Here is a 20,722-nt window from a genome sequence, read left to right as displayed (position 1 = left end):
ATTTATTTTGATTTGTATTGATTTGCATTTTTTCAATTTATTTCAGTTGTTAATATGATTGAACTCATGGTGTATTTTACTATTTCTTTTCTAATTTATTATGTTTTTCTTTTTTGTTAATTCTGTATTTGTCTCATTTTTATACTGAATTTCAAGTTCTACTAATTCGTTTTTATTTATATTTTATTATAAAAATTAATCCTCTATATAAACTGAGATCCATATTCACTAATTTTTTTAGCTACTTTCGATTACATTTCTTAAAATCTTGTGTGAATGAGGCATATTAGAAATGGAGAATATTTATTTTTAGTACTATAATTTTTCGGGTATATGCTGCCATGGTGATGTAAACTTGCTTGAGTATTTTTTAATTTATTTTCATGGTTGCAGTGATTTGAACTTGCAATTTATTTTTTCATTTATTCCTATATTTTAATTTATTTTTACCAAAACAAATAATATCTCATATTTTTATAAAGGAGAACCGAAACTAGTATATAAATTTTATAGGCTACTTATATTATCACCAATTAATTTTGAGACGAAACCTTATATATTTCTATCACAATCTATTTTCAGTTTTTTCTGTTTTTGTGGCTATATGATTCGAACCCGAAGACAAGTCACTCAGAGTCATGGGCGGACACATGTATAGTAAGGGTGGGGCTAAATTCGTTAATAAATTTATTTTCTACCCTATTTTCTTTGGTAATATTTTTTAAATTTATCAAAGTTTATCACATATTATTATGTAAAAGCCCCGACAAATATTCTAAATATCCAAAAATATATTTTAAAACAAAATTTAGAAATTTCAGCCCTTATCGTTATTTATTTCTGCGTCCGCCCCTGCTCAGAGTTGCACTTCTCTATCGTAGATCCAACTGAACGGGATCTTTCCCGCCTTCTTCACCCTCCCTTGAGCCCTCTCCTCCATCCGTCTAATTCTCCGAGACAACCCACAGACGTAGTCTTGAGCTTTTTCCCCGTCCACAGATAGCCCCGTTATATTTTCAACTTTCCATCGCGCAACCAAGTGCTCTAGGATGTCCGCGTAGTCTCCTGCCGTGTAGACGCCAAGGCGTTGGGCGACGGCCGAGAAGTGGTGGAAGAGGCTATCGTCGCGGCCATCGTACATAAAGTGGGCGGGCATCGAGATTTTCTTCTCCATCATGTCGGCGAATGCTAGCATGGTCGTGTCAGGGTCGATCTCGAAGAGCTTCTCGACTATCTTGGTGTAGGCGGTTTCGTGGCGTTTCTCATCCGAGGCGATAGTGCCGCATATCTGAGCCAAGTTGATATCACCGTGCGCCATGGCATGCCGGGCCGTGTTCCCGTGGGAGACGAACGTAGCCCTTTCTTGGAAGGATGTGTATATGAATCCGAGATACGGGTTGTTTTCTGTCTTTATGTCCTGAAAATGTTTTGAACAAGGTTAAATAATGAAAGGAGATGTCAATAAATTAATTATGTGGACAAGGCTAGGATATTAGATTTTAGTTACCCTATCCGTCCCATAAAAGTAGAGATATCTGAGATGGCAAGAGTTTGATGTATAATTGGTAAAGTATAAGAGAGAAAAAAAAAATTATTCCAATGTGTCAGTGGAGATGAGCACACTTCATTAGAGAAAAAAAAAAGTTAGTATAAAAATTAGAAATGAACTATTTTTATGGGACATACTAGAATGGGAAGAGAAGTGATAAAGTATGGATTTTTTGTTAATTAATTAATGTAATAATAGAATGCAAGTTATAGTTAATGTAGTTCTTTCGTCCCAAGCTAAGTGAGATATTTTTATTTGGCGCATAGATTTAGGCAAGTTGTTTAGCTAATTAAATTGTAAATATTATAGTAAGAATGAGAATAAAGTTGGAAAGAAAAATAATAAATAAAGTAAGAGCAATGATAAAGTAAGAAAAAGAAAATAAAAAGAATAAAGTAACAAATGAAATAAAGTAAGATATAACGTAGAAGAATGAAATGAGTTAATTATGCCAAAAAGGAAGAATTTTGTTACCATTCCCGACCCGATGAGATATTGGACCGTCTTCTTGACTTGCTTCATATCTACTCTCCCGGAGAGGTAAAGATACTTATTGAGAAGGTCTCCATGTCTATTCTCCTCGGCCGTCCACGCCCTCGTCCACACGGCCCAAGGACTTAAGCTCGCCCCCGTCTCATCCCTTACGCCATCGAAGGTGTTGAGCATTGTCTGGTACGTCGGAATCGCCTCCTCAGTGATCATGTCTCCAACTAGGACAACTAAATAATCGTCGGGAATCTCCTTAGCTCTCTTTCTCAGTTCTTTAACTTGGTCGTGAAATCCATCGGAAGCCGGATCAGGCAAGAAATCCTGCGGCTGCCAACACTTTTCGACCGGTTTGAGGTGAATCAATACGTTGTCATAAGCCCAGCCTTCCATAGATTTGAAGATCTCCACTTTTTGAGGGGGCATTGAGTGTGTGACTTGAGCGCGAAAGGGATTCTTCGGAGTCTTAGTTTTCCTGTAAAATAATTTATAGACGTTGCCAATAATGACAGATATAGGAAATAAAACTTATGTGGTTCCAATACTAAACAAGAATTTTGCATGCATTAATGGTTATGCTTAGCTTGTTTAGTTGTTTTGATTGATTATTGTGTGAATTGATTTGGCCTATATTTCTATATTAAGGGGAAATAGCTATTTAAATCTTCAAGTTTGGTCAAAAATCAAAATCCAGTCTATCCCAAAAGTTTGAAATCTGTTAATTAAATCTCGAAGTTTCTATTTTTCTAGTTTATCAAATGAGTTGAATTTTAGGTGAAATCTTTATTGACGTGAATTGAGATTTAAATCACGAAAAATATGAGTGTTAATCCAAAGTGTAATCACAAGGAGCTTGATCTTAAAGTTGGATTGAGATTTCAAGGTGGATTTCAATGTAGAGATGCAAGTATTCCACCTAAAATTTGACCCATGGGATAAACTAGAAAAATTGAATTTTGTGATTTAATTAGCGGATTTTAAACTTTGTGGGATAGACCAAATTTTGACTAAACTTAGTGATTTAAATGGCTATTTACCCTTCTATTAATTGGTTGTTATTTGAATTTGTTTAGATTTGATAAATGGACTTAAAAGATGGTCAAGAGTAAAAAAAATATCAAGTTCGAAGTCAGAATAGTGAGTCTAACAAGTTGAGCGGTCCTTTGGGTCCGGTCCGATTTTTAAAACACTGAATACAGCAGTCCATTAGAACGACTCAGCGAGTCTAGAGCGCGTCTAGCAACCGCAAAGTTGGCTATGATCACCCGACATTCATTATTAAAAATTTAAAACAATAACTAGTGGAGTACTTATTAAAATGAGTACTCACATTTTATTCTTAAGAAAGTTCCCTTTAATTACTTAGAAAGATAAACTTTTTTAACATTACATAATAATCTTTATTTTCTAAAACAAAAACTTATATTCAAAAGAATAGTAACTTTATTCATATTAACAATATCTTTTACCCATTAGAAAAATCACTTTTATCAAAAGAACAATATTCATTAACAATAATAACTTCTATTCACATGAAATGTACGTTTGTACATTAGACAATAACTTTTATAACAAATGAGAACGTCAACTTAAATATTCAATACACATATAAAAATAATGATACTGCCAAGATTTTTATTTATATATTCCCTCCATTTTGCTGTTGCTGTAGTTGAGATGTTCTTTTTGACATAAAGATATTAATATATTTATTGTGTCGTTGTAGTAATAAAGTAAAAGAGTGAAAAGTGTATGAGAAAGCGATCAGGATAAAAAAATTAAACATTTGAACAAATTAGAGCGAAAATAAATTCCAATCTTAAACGCGACTAAAAATGAAATCATAGCTTACTTTGAAGGAGAAGGAAGAGCAGAAGCCATGAAGAACTTAGGAGGTCTGCAACCGGCGACGGGAGGAAGAGCGAAAGAGGGGCATTTTGGTGATTGAAAGTTAACGGCATTTAGCTTCACCGCCATAGCTCCTTCCTTTTGTAGAAAAATACTGTGTAGACTTAGTTGCTAATTAGTTTTTCTGGCTGTTTGTGTGTGAGAGAAAGACATAGAGTGACTTGATTTATAGATCATTTTATACACCACTTGTGTTGTGGGAATGTGGTAATGAAATGACCTTGTTGCCCTTTATGATGCCATTAATGACCAAAATAAGAGAGAATTTAACAGAAATTCTAATTTCTTGAAAATCTATATATTTATATATATTAAGTATAAAATCCAAAATCCAGTAGACGACGCTGAAAGTGGCGAAATCGTAATTTTATGAGTTTTTTTTAATTTCGTTTTATTTCCTTTTGAAGTTTCTTTGGTTACAAAACTAATTCTAAGGATTTTATTGTTCTTCATTTAATTTTTTTTCATATTATTAATAAATTTTGGAATTCGTACTTACACAATAAAAAAAATGTGGCACATTATGAAACTATGGTTACTTTATTATCTTATATCTCTATAAAGGGAGTTTTTATCACTATTGTTAGAGAATTTGTCTTGTTCTTTTTATCGGTCTAATCGAATTAATTTTGTTTCTGTCCAATCGATGTCATCATGTTAATAAATACTCCCTCCGTCTACGATTAAAAGTCCCATGTCTAAATGGCGCGAGTTTTAAGAAATCTTAGGAAAAATAGGTGGAAGAAAGTTAGTGGAATATGAGTCTCACTTGTATATATTAGTTCTAAATGATATGTGAGTGGAATGAGTTAGTGGAATGTGGGGTCTCTTTACTATTTATGGTAATTATGAACCGGAACTCTTATTTGTGGACAGACCAAAATGAAAAAACGGGACTCTTATTCGTGGACGGAGGGAGTACTCCATCCGTCCCATATTTGAAGTCACATTTAATTATGTCACGAGTTTTAAGAAATTGGTGGAGTGTGTAATAAATGAAGTGAGATGATGGAGTGTGTAATAAATGAAGTGAGTTGGTTGAAGATGAGTCCTTTTTTGACTTTTTGGTTTTGTATTTTTATTTTGGTTTATTTTAATGTATATAATGACATTTTGATATAATTTTGATGAATAATGAGATAAAATTGTATAATCAAATATGGAAAATTCTAAATGTGACTCTAAAACTGAGACTGACTTTTATGATAAAATGTGACTCCAAAACTGGGACGGAGGGATTAATAACTACCACAAAAATGCACAACATCACATTTTAAAAGGCGGCAGCTTATTTATGGTGGTATGTGAATTAGTAGACACAGATTAAGGGAATAAATAAAGATTACCACGTAGGAAAGATAAAAGTACATACAATATGTATATAATATCCTTAAATTTTTAAATTTAATTGAATTTACTTAAAATTAATTATGTTATTTATTGTTTTATATATAGCAATAAGAAAGAAGTGATATAGAAATTTTATGTCACATTATAACATGATTTCGAGCTTGATTTAAATTAATTACTACCTCCGCCCTCCAAAATTTGTCCCACTTTGACCCGGCACGAGTTTTAAGAAATGTAATGGAAAGTGAGTTGAAAAACTTAGTGGATTGTGGGTCCTACTTTTATATAGTTTTATAATAAAATATGAGTAGGAAAGAGTTGGTGGAATATGGGGTCCACTACCAAAAATAGTAAAAGTGAAATGGGTCAAATTTTGGAGACTGACGAAAATGGAAAAATGGGACAAACTTTTAGGGACGGAGGTAGTATACAATATTTATAAAAAGTTAAGTTTTTTCTTAAATATACAAATATTTAAGTTAAAATTTCAAAATTTTTTTGAAATATTTGCAAAATGATCAGTATAATTTAATTTAAATCCATTAATGTTTATAAATCGATTTTCAATGTAAAATGTTAAAAAAAAGTTCGATTATGTACGTACAATTATATACGATTATCACTGGCCTCATATTATAAATAAAATTAACGCAACCCTTATAAAATTTATCAATACTCTATTTAGTCAACTAAATAAAATTTTAGTTGTTATGTATGGACCACGGCAGCAAAGGTCTTGTTTCACTTTTACTACTCCATATAAATAATACAGTAGTAATGTATTTTTCTAACTTATTTCATTCACTTTTCATCATAATATTAATATATTTATAAAAATGGAAATCATGTTTTATTATCTTTTCCATTTCTTTTTCTTCAGAGATTTTATATCGGGACGGATACAGTATTATTGCAATAATTTCTAAACATAAAACATGCATGTGCTAATAACCTAATAGAGATGGAGCAAAACACATGGTAGGATCTATCTAACTATTCACGCAATAAATATATGCTTTCATCTTTACCCTATTTTTGCTTATTTTTGGATTTATATGCCAAATTTTGAATTTTAATTAATCACGAGGAAATTGTTATCTTTCCTTTTTTGGATCTTAAGTATATAGCCAAATTAAAACTAATTCTTGCAATTAGTTTATGAGAACTGAATTTGCTCTTATTTGTTTTTAAAAATTTTATTCTCCTTAAATATCAGTGTATGTATATACTTAATCATATGTTGTTAGATAATCACTAGCCATACCACTTTGCAGCTTCTAGACATGTAGTAGATTTATAATCAAGATAGTATAGGAGTATATTTTTTTGTGACTAAAGCCATTTTTGGTAGTCCTGCTGAACATATCTTCGTTTTATGATTTTAGTCAATTGACATTAAATTTGATTTGATAGTTCTACACCCTTAACTCAATGATTTGATCCAATATAGCTTGGTCAATTTTGAGGGAAATTGTCGGCCGACCATATCTTCGAATACAAAATAATGACGATTCTTGTCATTATATATATCATGTGTCACGTGTCATGAACATATTTCCCTTTATACATATGGTGTATTTAAGATTATGTACTTGGTTAAGTTTTCATTTTTGCCATTTTAAAGAGTTTATCTTATGTTTTTTTTAGAGTTTATCTTATTGTTCTTTTCTTAGCTATGAATTAAAACTCAACTTATAAATATAAATGTCGACCAAATCCTAGTATTCCCTCCGTATTCAAAAAATGGAAGCATTTGAAACGATACAAGTTTTAATGTACAATCGATAAAATAAGTGAGAAGAATTGGTAAAGTAAGAGAGAGAAAAAGAAATATGAGTCTAGTAAAAAAGAGGAAGAGAAAAAGTAGTGAAAATTGAGTTAGTGGATTATGGAATCCATGTCCTAAAATAGTACTCCAAAGTTTTTATTTTTAAGAAACAGCGCAAAATAGAAATGGTTGTTATTTTTAAAAAAGGGATGGAATATAAATAAATGGGCGGTAGTATAAATAAATGGGCCGTACTCCCCTTGTTTTCATTATTTTTAAATATCAAGTAACTAATATAATTATTATTTGATTAATTCAATAACTATATTAATGATAGATTAAAATATTACTCTCTTCGTCCCCGATTAATTGTCACTTTTTGACCGAGCACGGATTTTAAGAAATGTAAAGAAAAATTGTATGAAAAAGTTAATGGAATATGAGACCCATTTTTTATATTGGTTTTATAATAAAATGTGAGTGAAGTGAGATAGTGGAGTGTGAGGTCTCTTTATCATTTATGATAAAAATGAAGTGTGACAATTATTGAGGGACGGACAGAAATGGAAAAGAGTGACAATTAATCGAGAACGGAGGGAGAATACGATTTTTAAATTTTATTTCAATTTCTATTTTCTTTTATTTCATTTTTAAGTTGCCAGGATTTCTGAACTACTTATAAATAATGGTTATTTGTGTTTGCAATTAATATTAACATTATTAACAAATTTTATTATCAAAAACTATGGTTAATTACGTTCATTTCCCTATCAAATCATTCTTGTAGCACTTGTGAGTCACTAATGAAAGCGGACCTATTTATTAAATTAATATTTGTTGATAAATACACAGTGTAATTAGATTCTTCCAATAAGTATAGTAAAATTTGTAATTTAAAATATATACTCCCTCCGTCTAAAGGAAGATTGAGTAGCATCGACCGCGCTTTAAAAGTTGTATTCCCTTCGTTCCAACGAAGATTGCCCATTTCTTGGATGACATGAGATTATATACAAATTTATTTTATGTGTTAAATGGAGAGAATAAAGTAACAGAGGAGGAATAAAGTAGAGATAAATATGTTTCTATTTTAAGATAGATCATCTTAATTTGGAAAAACAAAAAAGGAAAGTGGGTTCTTTAATAGGACGGATGGAATAATAGTCTTTTACTATTTTCTTAATTTATACTCTCTCCGTCCCATTTTAGGAGTCCCGTTTACTATTTTTGGATGTTCCACTTTTGGAGTTCCGGTTGGAATTTTCCATAAATAGTACTAGGCCCTACATTCCACTAATCTTTTTTCACTCACATTTTATTATAAAACTAATATAAAAAAGTAGGACCCACATTCCACTATCTTTTTTCATCAACTTTCCTTTACATTTCTTAAACCTTGTGCCGAACTCAACCGAGATTCCTAAAATAGGATGGGAGTAAAGAGTGCAAGTTAACTTGCTGAGGTTTAAGCTTTGTTTCAATGCATCATATATAGAAATTAAATGCATAAAAAATTCTCAATTAATTGAATAATTTAATACTCTCAATTTATTACACTAACACCTCTAGGCGGGAGAGAGTCTTAGAGGTACGTACCTTAGACATTGATTGAGAGCCTCCCACCACGCCCTAACTTCTTGACACGTTATATTCTTCTCTTTTTCTATACATTTTAGACCACAATTTTCAAAACCAACGTCCTCTCTCATGCTCCTCCTCGCGATCTCAATAGGCCTGTTAAATTGGATATCCACGGATATCTGATCTGAAAATTTTAGATACTCGATCTCGAATTTGTCAAAATTAAATACCCGATATCCAATCCGAAAATGGTTTCGGATACCCGGATACCCGACTCGGGTATCCAATCCCGATTTTAGATTTTTATTTTTTTTTTCTTTTAAAATAAGCTACGAACCTTTAAAAATACAAACTTGTAGTTCGAATTCGATACAATCTTAAAGTAGTTCAAATTTAAAAGAAAAAAACTACTACAAATTTTTAGAAATAAAAAATTCATAAGTTATAACACCCCTTATTAAACATCTCAATTCATACATTAACCCACAATATGACTTAAGAGTGGAGAATTTTGGGAGAACATTTAATTATTTAATTTTTAAATAATAGAATTAATACATTATTTATTAAATTTTAAAAATAAAATATAAAAAATCGGGTAATTTGGATATACCCGATCGGGTATCGGGTTATCCGTTACCCGATAATCCAAAATTTCTATATCCGAACCCGATCCCGAAACTCGAAAAATCGGGTATCGGGTATCCAATTCCCGAAACCCATTTTGACACCCCTAATCTCTAACAATAATTTGCACCATTTATTTATATTTCCCTCTATCCATAAAAACATACTCCATCCGTCCAAAAAAATAGAGCAATTTGTGTATGACACGAATTTTAATGTAGAATTGGTAAAGTAAGAGAGAAGGGAAAAAAGTAAGAGAGAAGGAGAAAAAGTAAATGAGAAATAATGTTAGTGGAATGATGTGTAGAGTTATTATTTGTTGAAAACTTTCAATAAATGAATGTGCTCTATTTTTTATGAACGGCCCAAAATGGTAATTGTGCTCTATTTTTTGTGGACGGAGGAGTATGCATTTAAAATACGAGAATTTGTGCACAATTTATGTCTTTAATTTAATCATTAAAGACATAAAAAATACAAATATTCATATATTACAATTTAAAATTATTGACATAGCACTTGTTAAATTTTCAAATTTCATTTTAAAACTGTTTGATCAATTTTCTGATTAAATTAAATTTGATCAAATAATTTTAATATATGTTGCCTTAATAATATATATTCCCTCACTTTATTTTTTTAGTTTATCTCACTAAACATGTTATATTTTCATTTTTTTAAAAATTTCCCTTTCACATTAATATAAAATCTATATTTCAACACACAAAATAAAACCTCCTAAAATTTCATGTCATACACAAGTATGACATCTTTGTGGGACTAAGAGAGTATATTACTTACAATTTTTACACTATTAATTTGATCAAATTAATTAAACTTAAATTTCACTTATTTAAAAACTTGAAATGTTTTAAATTCTATTTAAAAAGTAGGATTAGAAAAACTATTTACTAATCTCGTACTATATCAAAAGAACAAAGATTCTATTTATACTTCCTCCGTTCTATAATAATATAGTTATTTTGCAATTTTGATACGTTCCATAATAGTGAATTCATTTCTCTTTTTAGTAAAAGTCGAACACATTTCTTCTCACTTACTTTACTCTCTCTTAATCTCTGTACCTTTTTCATTTTCTACTTTATTCTTCCTTTACCTAACTCACTTAACACAATTTTTTTTAAATCCCATGCCGAAAAAAATACCCCCACTATTATGGAACCGAGGGAGTACTAAAAAGTCAAAACTCTACGCGGTTGGACTCTCGTGACAGAATTATGCATTAGCCAACAAAGTTATGTTTATACAATTATATTTGTTCTTATATAAATAGCTATCATATATATAAACACAAACAATGATAGTAATTAACAATTGAAATATCCCCATTATTTCACATGGTTGTAAAGTGTCAATACTCACATGCATGCACACTCAAACAAGTATGAAGAAAAACAAATCACCCTCACAACATACACAAACAAATCCAAAAAAAAATAAAAAATACATAAACCATCACACAAATCTATTGAAAGGCCTCCTCCCAACCGCCGCCGGCATCGACACCGTCGAATCCACGCTCAAATCCCCCCTAAAATGCGAAGAAATCTGTTTCTCCGGCGCCCTTTGCGCGGCCGCGCCACCATCTTTAGCCGATCCCCTGTTCCACTTGAACGAGCCGATGTTCGCGGTCAACGAGAACGAGAACCGCCTCTTTGACTCGTTGGCCGGGGTTTCCACAACCCTCTCCTTCGGAGTACTGCTCGCCCTCGCCTTGGCCTTGGCCGAGGCGGTCGGCGTCATGTAGTTTGGACCGTAGGTTGCCGGTGGGGGAGTTTTCATCGGTGTTTGAAAGAAGGGTTTCGCCCGAGTAGGGTTTGTGGACCTGGTTGATAGTGGAGTGACGACCTCATGACTGTCTGGTGGGAAATTCCCGCGCTTGCTCCTAACCCTAGGCCTTGTCCTGTGCTCTGAGACTGGCCTAGGGGGAGTCACCGCGACTTCTTTAGTCGCGGCTGGCGCTGGCGGGAGCTGGCGATCTAGCCAGTTCCACCACCAGGGGAGCCCGTTCGACCGGATGTCTGGGGCTCCTCCCTGGGACAACCTCGGGTGAGCCTTCCACGACTGGCAACGGGAAAATGGCAACAAATTGTGAATTGAGGAAGTTAGTATTGGTAACTATGTTAGATCAAGTTTGTTAGCACTTACATGTATGGATTAGCATTTGTGTATAATTTTTTTTATTTTTCTGATTTTTTACGTATTTTTTATCGGCCCATAAAGTTAAAAACATCGATCAGTCTTAAACGAACAAGGGGGTTTTACTTAATTTTTACCTGGTGAGAATATGCATAGGCCATGGCTCTCTCCCTTTTCATCACTGCTTCAAATTTCTTCCTCAGCCTTTCTTCTATTTCCTCTTTTGTTAGCATGCTATCATCCCAGTCGTCACTATCACCGCCTTCGTGCTAAAAATACGGTACATTTTATCTCAGCCCGAAATAAAAAGATGCACATTTTCAAGAAACACTAGACATAAAATGATGCAAAAGCTCACCAATTGGCTCATGGCCCATTTGCTCAAGCTGTTACTCTCCATTTCCTTGTTGTCATGCTGGATTGCCTGGTTTTCGAGCATCTGCACGCGCCTCGACTGGATTTGTGTCTGGATTCTTACAAGAAGCTGCATCTGTTTCATGGCATTCATCGTCTGTCTCTGCGCATTCGTGCTCCTCACCACTCCTTGAAGCCTCACTAGGCCTCTCAGTGCTCGGAAATTACGCCTTGCCTACAATAGGAAACTGTTACAGACCAAACACGAGAACTCATCTCAAAATACGAGAAATAACCAATTTCTTACCAAGTAACCTCTAAATGCAGCTTGGATCATAGTAGCGGACCGGTGTTGGTTCCTCAGACTCAACTCCGGCCTCTGCACGTACCTAACTTCCCACCGGCTCTGGCTCGCCTCAGGAGGAGTCAGAGCCGGGGGGAGAAGGGCGGTCGGGGGAGTAAACCTAGCAGAGGAAACTCTTTGGGACGCGACATTAGGGGAGGCGGTCGTTGGAGAGGCCGGCCTCCAGAGTGAGGCCTGTGGGAGCCTCGTCTCGGCTGAGGATGCCGGAGGAGGCCTCACGAGCATATGATCCGCCTCCCCTAGTATCTTCTCGATGCTGCTCGGCTCTCTGAATCGAGGAAGGAACGATTTCGTTTCACCGTGCTGTAAAATCCCTTTACCGGCCTTCTTCTCCTTGCTGCTTCTCTTGTCTGATCCCTACAAATGGTAAAAACATAATCTTGATGATTTATGGTGTTCTAATCCAATTAAAATAAAAGCTTTTTTTAGTGATTTCAGTGATTTCTAAATATTCAAATTAGAAAACATTGTTCTAATTAAAACACTAACAAAATTCACACATTCAACTCAATAGTCCAATCTTGAAATGCTAAGAAACAGAATAAACAGAGTACTTATTATACAATGCTTCCTAAATATTCAAACAAAAATGAAGCTTCTTGATACTACGTTGATGTACTAAAACTAAAGAAATCACACATTGAATTTTCTTACATAGGATGAAGGCTTGTCCTTTGATTCGTGCACGAAAACTCGCTTGATTGTCGAAAACCAACTCCCCTTCTTTCCCATGTTTTCAGCATTACTGTTTCACCCTACACATAGAAACAGATCACATTCATTTCCACATTCATCAATACAATTTTGCTCAATTTTGAGCATCCAAATAGAGGATCGGTGTGAACAAAAGACAGGATTTTGTTCACACGAACCCCGTGTCTGGCTCGAGCCTCTCGTTGTCAGAGTACTCTGCTTGAATGAATGCAAAAAACAGGACAAAAAGGCCAAGAAATCCATAAGCAATTGTAGTTAAAAGGAGTACAATTTTGAGGAATCCCAACACCATACTATTGAGAGAGAGAGAGAGAGGAATAGATCCACAAAATTTTAACAAAATTGATTCATGAAAGCATTACAAAAATCAAGAAATCAAAACTCCACTAATAGTGAAAAAAAAATTGAATCTTGATAAATATAGTAAAAATCTAAGTGAAAAAAAGGGACATACATTTTCATGATTTTGTAGACAGAAAAAGGCCTAATCCCAAGAGATCATGTGTTCTAAACTGCATGGAAATTGCAATCTCATTAAAAAGGGTAAATTTTTTTACCTTAAAAACTAATTCTCCAACCTTGACAAGCCTTCTCCTCTTATCATACACTTGTAAGAATGTGAGCACCTTTCTCTCTCTAGCTCCCTAGCCATCCTCTTTCTTAGTGTAGAAAAACAGCATTCTCCTTTCCTATTCTCTCAGAATCTTCTTTGCAACTTTCTACACCTCAGAATGTGTGTATCTGTGTGTTGTTGATTGTTGAATATGATGAGCTTTGGGGTTAGATTCTTGCTTGTTTATTTTTCTTTTCTCTCTCTCTTATGATGATTCATGATGATGATGAAAGGTGTAAAATATGCTTATTTTTTACTTTCTGCTTGCAAGAAAACTGACCAACATGTGGTAATCTTCAAGAATAAAAAAACTACTATACACTTTTTATATTAGTATCTCTAAATAGAAAAAAAGTGTATATCATGAAAGGAAATAGGAAAAATTGAATATTCATTTTGGAATGTTCTTCCTTTGAGAAGGATGGGTTTAAAGCTTATGTACTAGTAGTACTAAATAAATACATTTTGATGAATATTAAACACAATTTTGAGCAAACAATTTATCATGTAGTACAAAGAGTTAGTATGGGAAAAATATAACATTAGTTTGCAATTAATGTCTTAAAATTTGGGAATGCTTATTTTAAAATTATCATTTTTTATATGAGCATTTTTATTGAATACTATTCTTGTTTAGTTCATGGTTATTTTGTTTTTTTTATACATTTAGTTTTCAATTAATGGCTTAAAATTTGTTATTAACATTATTATTTCTATAATTTACATAAAAATTAAATTTTAATTTATTATTTTATTTAAACGAGAGTGATACTCGTGGTTGTTTTTACATATGATATTTACCGTAGTTTTTTATGTATATATAAATATATGTTGGGAGGGAAGGGAGTAGAGTAGGCAAGAGGTTGGCCACCTTTGTACTCAATGGCTTTGTTGGTCACCTTCAACTCAACTAACTTTTCTTTAATATCAAGACTATTTGTAAAGCAATATTACCCATCCTACCATCCACTAATTAAATCTCTCTCATTATAAAATGTATAGAGCATCAAAGATCTGATTGTAAATTAAACATCTTTTGACAAAAGCAAAAAGGAGTTCATTTCTTTATTAATAAGCTTTGAATAGTAATTGGGTCATGGAGAGAAAAGTTAGTAGGATAAGAAAGTATAGATTAATTTAATTTCTTTTGAGGCAAACAAAGCTTTAGTTTGGGTGGGGAAATTGAGGAAATATAAAGTTTTATTTTTCACTATTTAAATTGAGTACCAAAATACTTTTCAAATTTTATTTTCCTAACTTTTTTAGCACATTCCTAATTATTGTGTATCCGTAAAAATTGAACTGCAGATTGATAATGTACGCAGACTTATATCATGTGAATTTTCACTAACTAATATCCAGAAATAAAAAACACTACTCAATAAAAAGATGTTTGTCTATTAAAATATTTAGAGAATATTTTCACTAAAATTATAAATTGAAACTTTGAATAATATCGTAAATATTGGATTATATAAATAGTACTATTGTTTGTGATGTAATATGTGGAGTATAAAATATGGGGACACTCTTAACAACCATTCAAATATGGAGGTTACGAATTGACAAGTCTTATCATTAATACCTAATTGATATAATTAGCGGTTGGACTGAATCATTTGGGTTGAGAGATGGGCTTTTTTTTCTTAATAATTTATCACTTGTATCATTGCCGAATCCTGATCTATTGTCCAAAGAAAATGTATTTAAAAAAAAAAAAAAGAAGCGCATAGCCCGATTACAAACCGGTGAACGAAAAAAACACCTAATCTATTATGCATTAACCAAATGCTAAGACCCAGAGGAGGCAGTGGCGGATCTAAGGGGGGGCAGAGGGAGCGGTCGCCCCCTCCGTGCGACTAATTTCTCCTTATCCGGACGTAAAATTACTATGTCCGCCCCCTCCGTTTGCCCCGACGTCGCCCTGAAAATCGAAAAAAATTGTCATTTTCGTCCTAAACGAACCTACTAATATATATTTCGCCCCCTCCGTTTATCAATTCTGGATCCGCCACTGAAAGGAGGGGACTGTAAAACATGGACGCCTTTATGAAAGTTGTATGCGTGACAACGAATTAAGTTGTCCTTCATCGTCAAAAAGATTGTATGCTGAGAAAGATTATATTTATATAAAAATATAGGGCTATAACGATTGCATAAAAATAACTTTATTTGTATTTAAATCTTGTAAATATAGGTCTTATAAATCACCAAACTTTTCCATTTTACAAGTGTTTACTAGCTTCATTAGGAATGTGCTTTAGTCACGTTTTTTTTGCTTAGAAACCTATGATTATATTAATAATTTTATTGGTACTTATATCTTCACGTTTTTTATAACATTATTTCTTTGAAATGCCCCTATATACACTAAGATTATATTTATAATTTTATTGGTATTTATATCTTTAAGAAATGAAGTGTCATAGGTCACAAAAATTGTCAATTTCATTTAATTCTTGTCTAAGTAGGTGGTCCACTTATTAAGCAGAGTTTCCCATACAAGTCAGCATGCCATAGATTTCATAGAGTTGGCTCTTTCATTGTTACCCTTTTATCATAAGTCACCAAAATCATTCACGTTTTCTCTTTCTTTGAGTATTATATTTTGCTATTTGTTTTCCTTAAATAGCCCAGACACAAAATACATATATGTACATTTTTTTCAAAATGATCGAAATTTTAATTTCCAAAAATTCAAATTCAATTGGCACAAAAGGAAGATATTTACCGCATGTATACTCATGATTGCTTAATTTTTTTCTGCAAGAAAACTTTTTAATTTTTTTTTTTTCTTGATAAATAATGTCATACTTTCAGTATGGAAATTGGAAAGTACCAAGAAAGTTCCAAAAATAATTGGGCTGAAGTATTGACTGGTTGCTTTAAATTGTAACTTGAGTTACCAGTATATATATTTATATTATATTCGACAACAATTCTAAGTAATTAAGGCAATCAAATTTATGCAGAAAATGCTGAAAATAATGTAGTATCAAAATGACACTGATGGTTTATTTAATGATAAGTATCATTCTTAAATATTCTAACAAAAAAAATAATATCAAGCTGATATTGATAGTTTGATCATATATATATAACCTACCACTATTAAATATAACGATGTGCAATATATGTTTATTTTTCTGACTTAGGTTGGCGTATAAGCTAAAGTCTAATAATATAAATTTATATAGTGTGGTCACTTTTATATCTGTTAATGTTGTTACTCACCTAATTCTCTTTGTACTATTTTACTTCTATACAAGAATGATATCATATTGTAAATATTTGACGTGAAACTGATGAAATAAAATTCAAGATTTGAATGATCATACATTTTCACTTTTTTACGTTTCTCTTCATCAATACACGTCATGCATTTATTCCAGTTATGTTGTCATTCGATACAGCACAACAAGTCAACAGTCAACAACATAAAAACGTGAATTACTATATAACAATAAAACACGACACACGATACTACAACAGAACACCTTGCCTCGTAAAACGAAAAAAAATAAACCTAACACTCCTCGTCCTCATCCTCCTCCTCAGCCAAAGCCATCCTACTCAAAGGACTAGGCCCAATTTTCTTCCTCCTCAAACAACTTCTCCTCCTAATAATCTCCATCTCATTTCTCTTCCTAACCTTCATCATGGCCTCCTCCTCCTCCACAACGAACCTCCTCATCAAAACGTCGTCGTTTAGGGACTTCCCGCGGAAGATCTTCCTCCCCTCGACGCTCATTCTCGCGCTACGGGTCATCTCGGGAGGGGAGGCGCCCGGAGGCTTTGAACGAGGGTAGCTATAGCTCCTCCGAGGGGGGACGTCGACTTGAAAAACCTCGGTGTAGGAGGAGATCGGGGCGCATAGGCAAACTCGGGTGAAGGAGGTTGCCACCCTTAGGGATTTGCATTTTCTTAGCCTCTTTGTGGCGTTTGTTGAGGTTGTGGTGATGTCGTTGGTTTTGGAGATTGATTTCCATAAAAAATCGTGGTCTTTTGTGGGATTTTTGGGGGGTTTTGGGAAGGGTTTCCATAATGTGGCCATCTCTATTGCTCTTTGGTACCAAGGCTTCCTACAATGTGACAAAGATATCATCATGAAATTCGAAAATAAATAATACTACCTTCGTTCATGATTAGAATTATGTAATTTATTGATACTTGTTGTGAATATAAATGTGCATATGCTGGTGTGAGATGTGACATTAAATGCATAACTCATTCTCAATACAAAAATGTATAACCAAGCATACTGAGATTATTTTTAAGTGATTATAAGCTTATTTTTACGTCATTATAGTGATGATGACATAAACTGATCTTAACATGACCTCAAACCCAAATTTTATAATATGATCTAAAACTACTTTATAATGGCCCTTCGTGTTTTTCTTTAATTATTGATCATTAGATTGTCAAATCTCATAGTCTGGATTTTGTTTTGAGATCAATTTTTGTATTTATCATTTTACGACAGTAGTATATATAAGGATTATGTTTTGTTGAGTATGTATATAGTACTATTAATTTCAATATTTTGGACATGGGGCAAGATTTTTTGGTAGCTAAAGATTTGAAATTAATGCTCCATTGTTATTGAAGGCCCATTTTCTAGGCCCATTGTTATTTTCAAAGGCCCATAAATTTTATGCTCTAATTTCAGCAAGCCTCCATTTATTTCTTTTGTGGTAGTGAATTAATTTCAATAGCGTATAATAGTACCTATATCATAATCAAAATCAATTAAAATAAAATGATCTGTGAACTAAAGTACTAAACTAATACTATCATTCAAGCTTATATATTAAAAAATTAGACTTTAGCCGTATGACTTAATTTTTTCTACACTGCATACACTAGTATTATTCAATCACTTCCATAACATTTTACAAATGATGAAAATTCACATCTAATCAAATAACAAGTTCAGAATTCAAGTGATCATCAATAAAATAAAAGGTTTGTAAATAAAGGAAATTCAAAATCAAGATTTTTTCCTCTAATTTTAAAACTTTCTATGGGAATCAATTTCATGTACATGAGTAATATGTAAGCACAAATTATATCACTAGCTAATTAAACCCTTTAACCAAGATTAGCTCCACAACATGCTCAAGTAGTAGCACTCATCAATTTTCACTATTCACTAGCAAGTGTGTGTAGAGAGAGAGAGAGAGGAGAGAGAATAGTACCTAATTGTGTGAGAGTTCTTGGGATCTTGCATGAACAAAGGAGATGGTAGTGAGTGTGAGAGAGACTTGAGATGGTCATTTGTTGTAGAAAGAGAGAGAGAAAGATAAGGGGAGATAGAAAAGGAGAGAGATAATAAGAATGGAGAGTGAATTGATCAAAAGCTTTATGACTGAGAGATTGGTTGGCAAGGGACTATCTTTTATGTTTTTTATAACCTTACTTTACTAGCCAGTTGCTTTGCTTTTGCTTTGCCAGAATATGTTTCCAACTGATTGAATCAACAAACAACACAATCATATTCAAATTTCAAACCTAAAGTAATACCTATGCTTTTCCACTCTAATTACTAATCACCACTAAATTAGTACTCCCTCCAGTCCCCATTAAATGTCCCATATTTGATTGGTGCGAGTTTTAAAAAATTGTTTGACTTTGTAAAGAAAAATGGATAGAAAAAGTTAGTCGAATGTGAGTCGTATTTTTGTATATTGGTTTTATAATAAAATGTGAAGGGAATAACCGAATAAGTTAGTGGAATGTGAGTCGTACTTTTGTATATTAGTTTTATAATAAAATATGAAGAGAATTAGTTAGTAGAAAGTAGGGTCCACTATTAAAAATGATAAAAGTGAATGAGATATTTATTGGGGACCGTCCAAATAAGGAAATATGAGACATTTAATGGAGACCGGAGGAGGGAGTAGTTTTATTTAATTTACTAAATCAATTTAACTTTTTCTCAATAAAAGTATTAATTGATGATCGAGGTCAATCCTCCTAGTCCATTTACATAGTTGAATGTGTAAATTCAACACAAAAAAAAAAAAAATCATATTGATAGATACTTATATTTTCTTTTCAATAAAGAGACTGTAACCATACTTATATAATTAATTATTTTACTAAGTTATGCTACTCGTAAAAATTGAGTAAACCATCGAGTTATTAATTAATTTACATTTTTTTGTAGGATAAATACTACTCATATTAGTATTTATATAGAGTGACGACAAAATGGGTTACAACTTTAGAAGAAGATCCACGTGATGGACTTCCTCAAAACTCAAAATAATGAAAATAAAAAGTATTAGCATAGTTGCAATGATTATAAACATCTTATAATGTCATGATTATGAACATGTAAAGAAGGTTGGAGCACTTAAATACATGTGTGTCATAAAAGGCTGCTACAAAATGATCGAAACGAGTTGGAAAGAATAAAAATATTCATATTTAATTTGTATTTTACTTGGGATCTGCCTGCCTGCCTTGCTATTTTTAATTATAAATCCAATTAATCAAGTTAAATTGATCTTTATATTTCATGCCTCATTAGTTAAAGCAATTAAATTGAGTATAGACGTAGCTTGATGAACTCTTATAAGAAATGGTTGTTTCCCTCGGTTTTTATCTACATTTCACCAACTGAAAATGCGTTTCACCATCGAGTAATTAATTGACATACTTAATAGCCTAAATAATAAAATCGAGGTGGAATTAGATCATATGTATTGGTTATTGTAGGTTGTGAGTTAGTGAAAACCTGGGAAATAGTTATATTTTTATTTTTGTTTTATTTAATACCCATTTTTAAACCCTTAAACATGAATTTTGGAGGGGTTTGAATATTTTTATCAGGTTGGAAGAACTCTCTATTAAATTTACCCAAATTTAAATCTTAGATATACTATTAGGCCAATATCTTTTCATTTTTAATTAAATATAGTAATTGGCGGAGCTAGGAATTTGTATTACATATGGAGGAATGTCATGAATTTGAGGAGGGACATATAATAGAAGATTAAAAGAAATAAATTTTAAAATAATAAAAATACATGGATTAGAAATTTTGAAGTAGGGCAAATGACCCTCCAAAGCCTCACATAGAACCACCCATGAATATAGTCCACAGACAGCGATCCGTTTTGAAACCATGATAGAACCATAGGATTTTGTCCTATAATTAATTGACAAAATGACCTATAAACTTATACCGTGGTTTCAGTTCTCTCTTTATAGGCATAAAATATTGTTATATTTTTATTT

General features: G+C 32.6%; 3 protein-coding genes across 4 annotated transcripts; all 3 read right to left on the bottom strand.

Moving 5' to 3' along the window:
- Window positions 1–773: 773 nt before the first annotated feature.
- On the bottom strand, window positions 774–4,050 carry LOC125212987 (stearoyl-[acyl-carrier-protein] 9-desaturase, chloroplastic-like). Its single transcript, XM_048113313.1, has 3 exons — window positions 3,888–4,050; window positions 2,024–2,510; window positions 774–1,417 (listed from the first exon to the last, which is right to left on the bottom strand). The coding sequence occupies exons 1-3, from the start codon at window positions 4,010–4,012 to the stop codon at window positions 857–859; spliced, it is 1,173 nt and encodes a 390-aa protein (XP_047969270.1). The 5' UTR covers window positions 4,013–4,050; the 3' UTR covers window positions 774–856.
- A 6,544-nt stretch (window positions 4,051–10,594) lies between these two features.
- On the bottom strand, window positions 10,595–13,748 carry LOC125204597 (protein IQ-DOMAIN 14-like). 2 transcript variants are annotated; one of them, XM_048103306.1, is made up of 6 exons: window positions 13,316–13,748; window positions 12,802–12,902; window positions 12,091–12,504; window positions 11,788–12,018; window positions 11,567–11,698; window positions 10,595–11,354 (listed from the first exon to the last, which is right to left on the bottom strand). In XM_048103306.1, the coding sequence occupies exons 2-6, from the start codon at window positions 12,877–12,879 to the stop codon at window positions 10,746–10,748; spliced, it is 1,464 nt and encodes a 487-aa protein (XP_047959263.1). In that variant the 5' UTR covers window positions 12,880–12,902; window positions 13,316–13,748; the 3' UTR covers window positions 10,595–10,745. The 2 variants fall into 2 exon arrangements, with proteins under 2 accessions (XP_047959263.1, XP_047959255.1); XM_048103298.1 differs by having other exon boundaries at window positions 13,419–13,748.
- Window positions 13,749–16,856: 3,108 nt separating this feature from the next.
- LOC125202180 lies at window positions 16,857–18,845 on the bottom strand. The gene is made up of 2 exons (XM_048100541.1): window positions 18,676–18,845; window positions 16,857–17,556 (listed from the first exon to the last, which is right to left on the bottom strand). The coding sequence occupies exons 1-2, from the start codon at window positions 18,705–18,707 to the stop codon at window positions 17,001–17,003; spliced, it is 588 nt and encodes a 195-aa protein (XP_047956498.1). The 5' UTR covers window positions 18,708–18,845; the 3' UTR covers window positions 16,857–17,000.
- Window positions 18,846–20,722: the final 1,877 nt, after the last annotated feature.

This window comes from Salvia hispanica, chromosome 1, assembly GCF_023119035.1.
Source record: "Salvia hispanica cultivar TCC Black 2014 chromosome 1, UniMelb_Shisp_WGS_1.0, whole genome shotgun sequence".
In the NCBI taxonomy this organism is placed as follows: Eukaryota; Viridiplantae; Streptophyta; class Magnoliopsida; order Lamiales; family Lamiaceae; genus Salvia; species Salvia hispanica.
The sequence above is the reverse complement of the archived record's forward strand: the minus strand, read 5'-3'. Positions and strand labels throughout refer to the sequence as shown.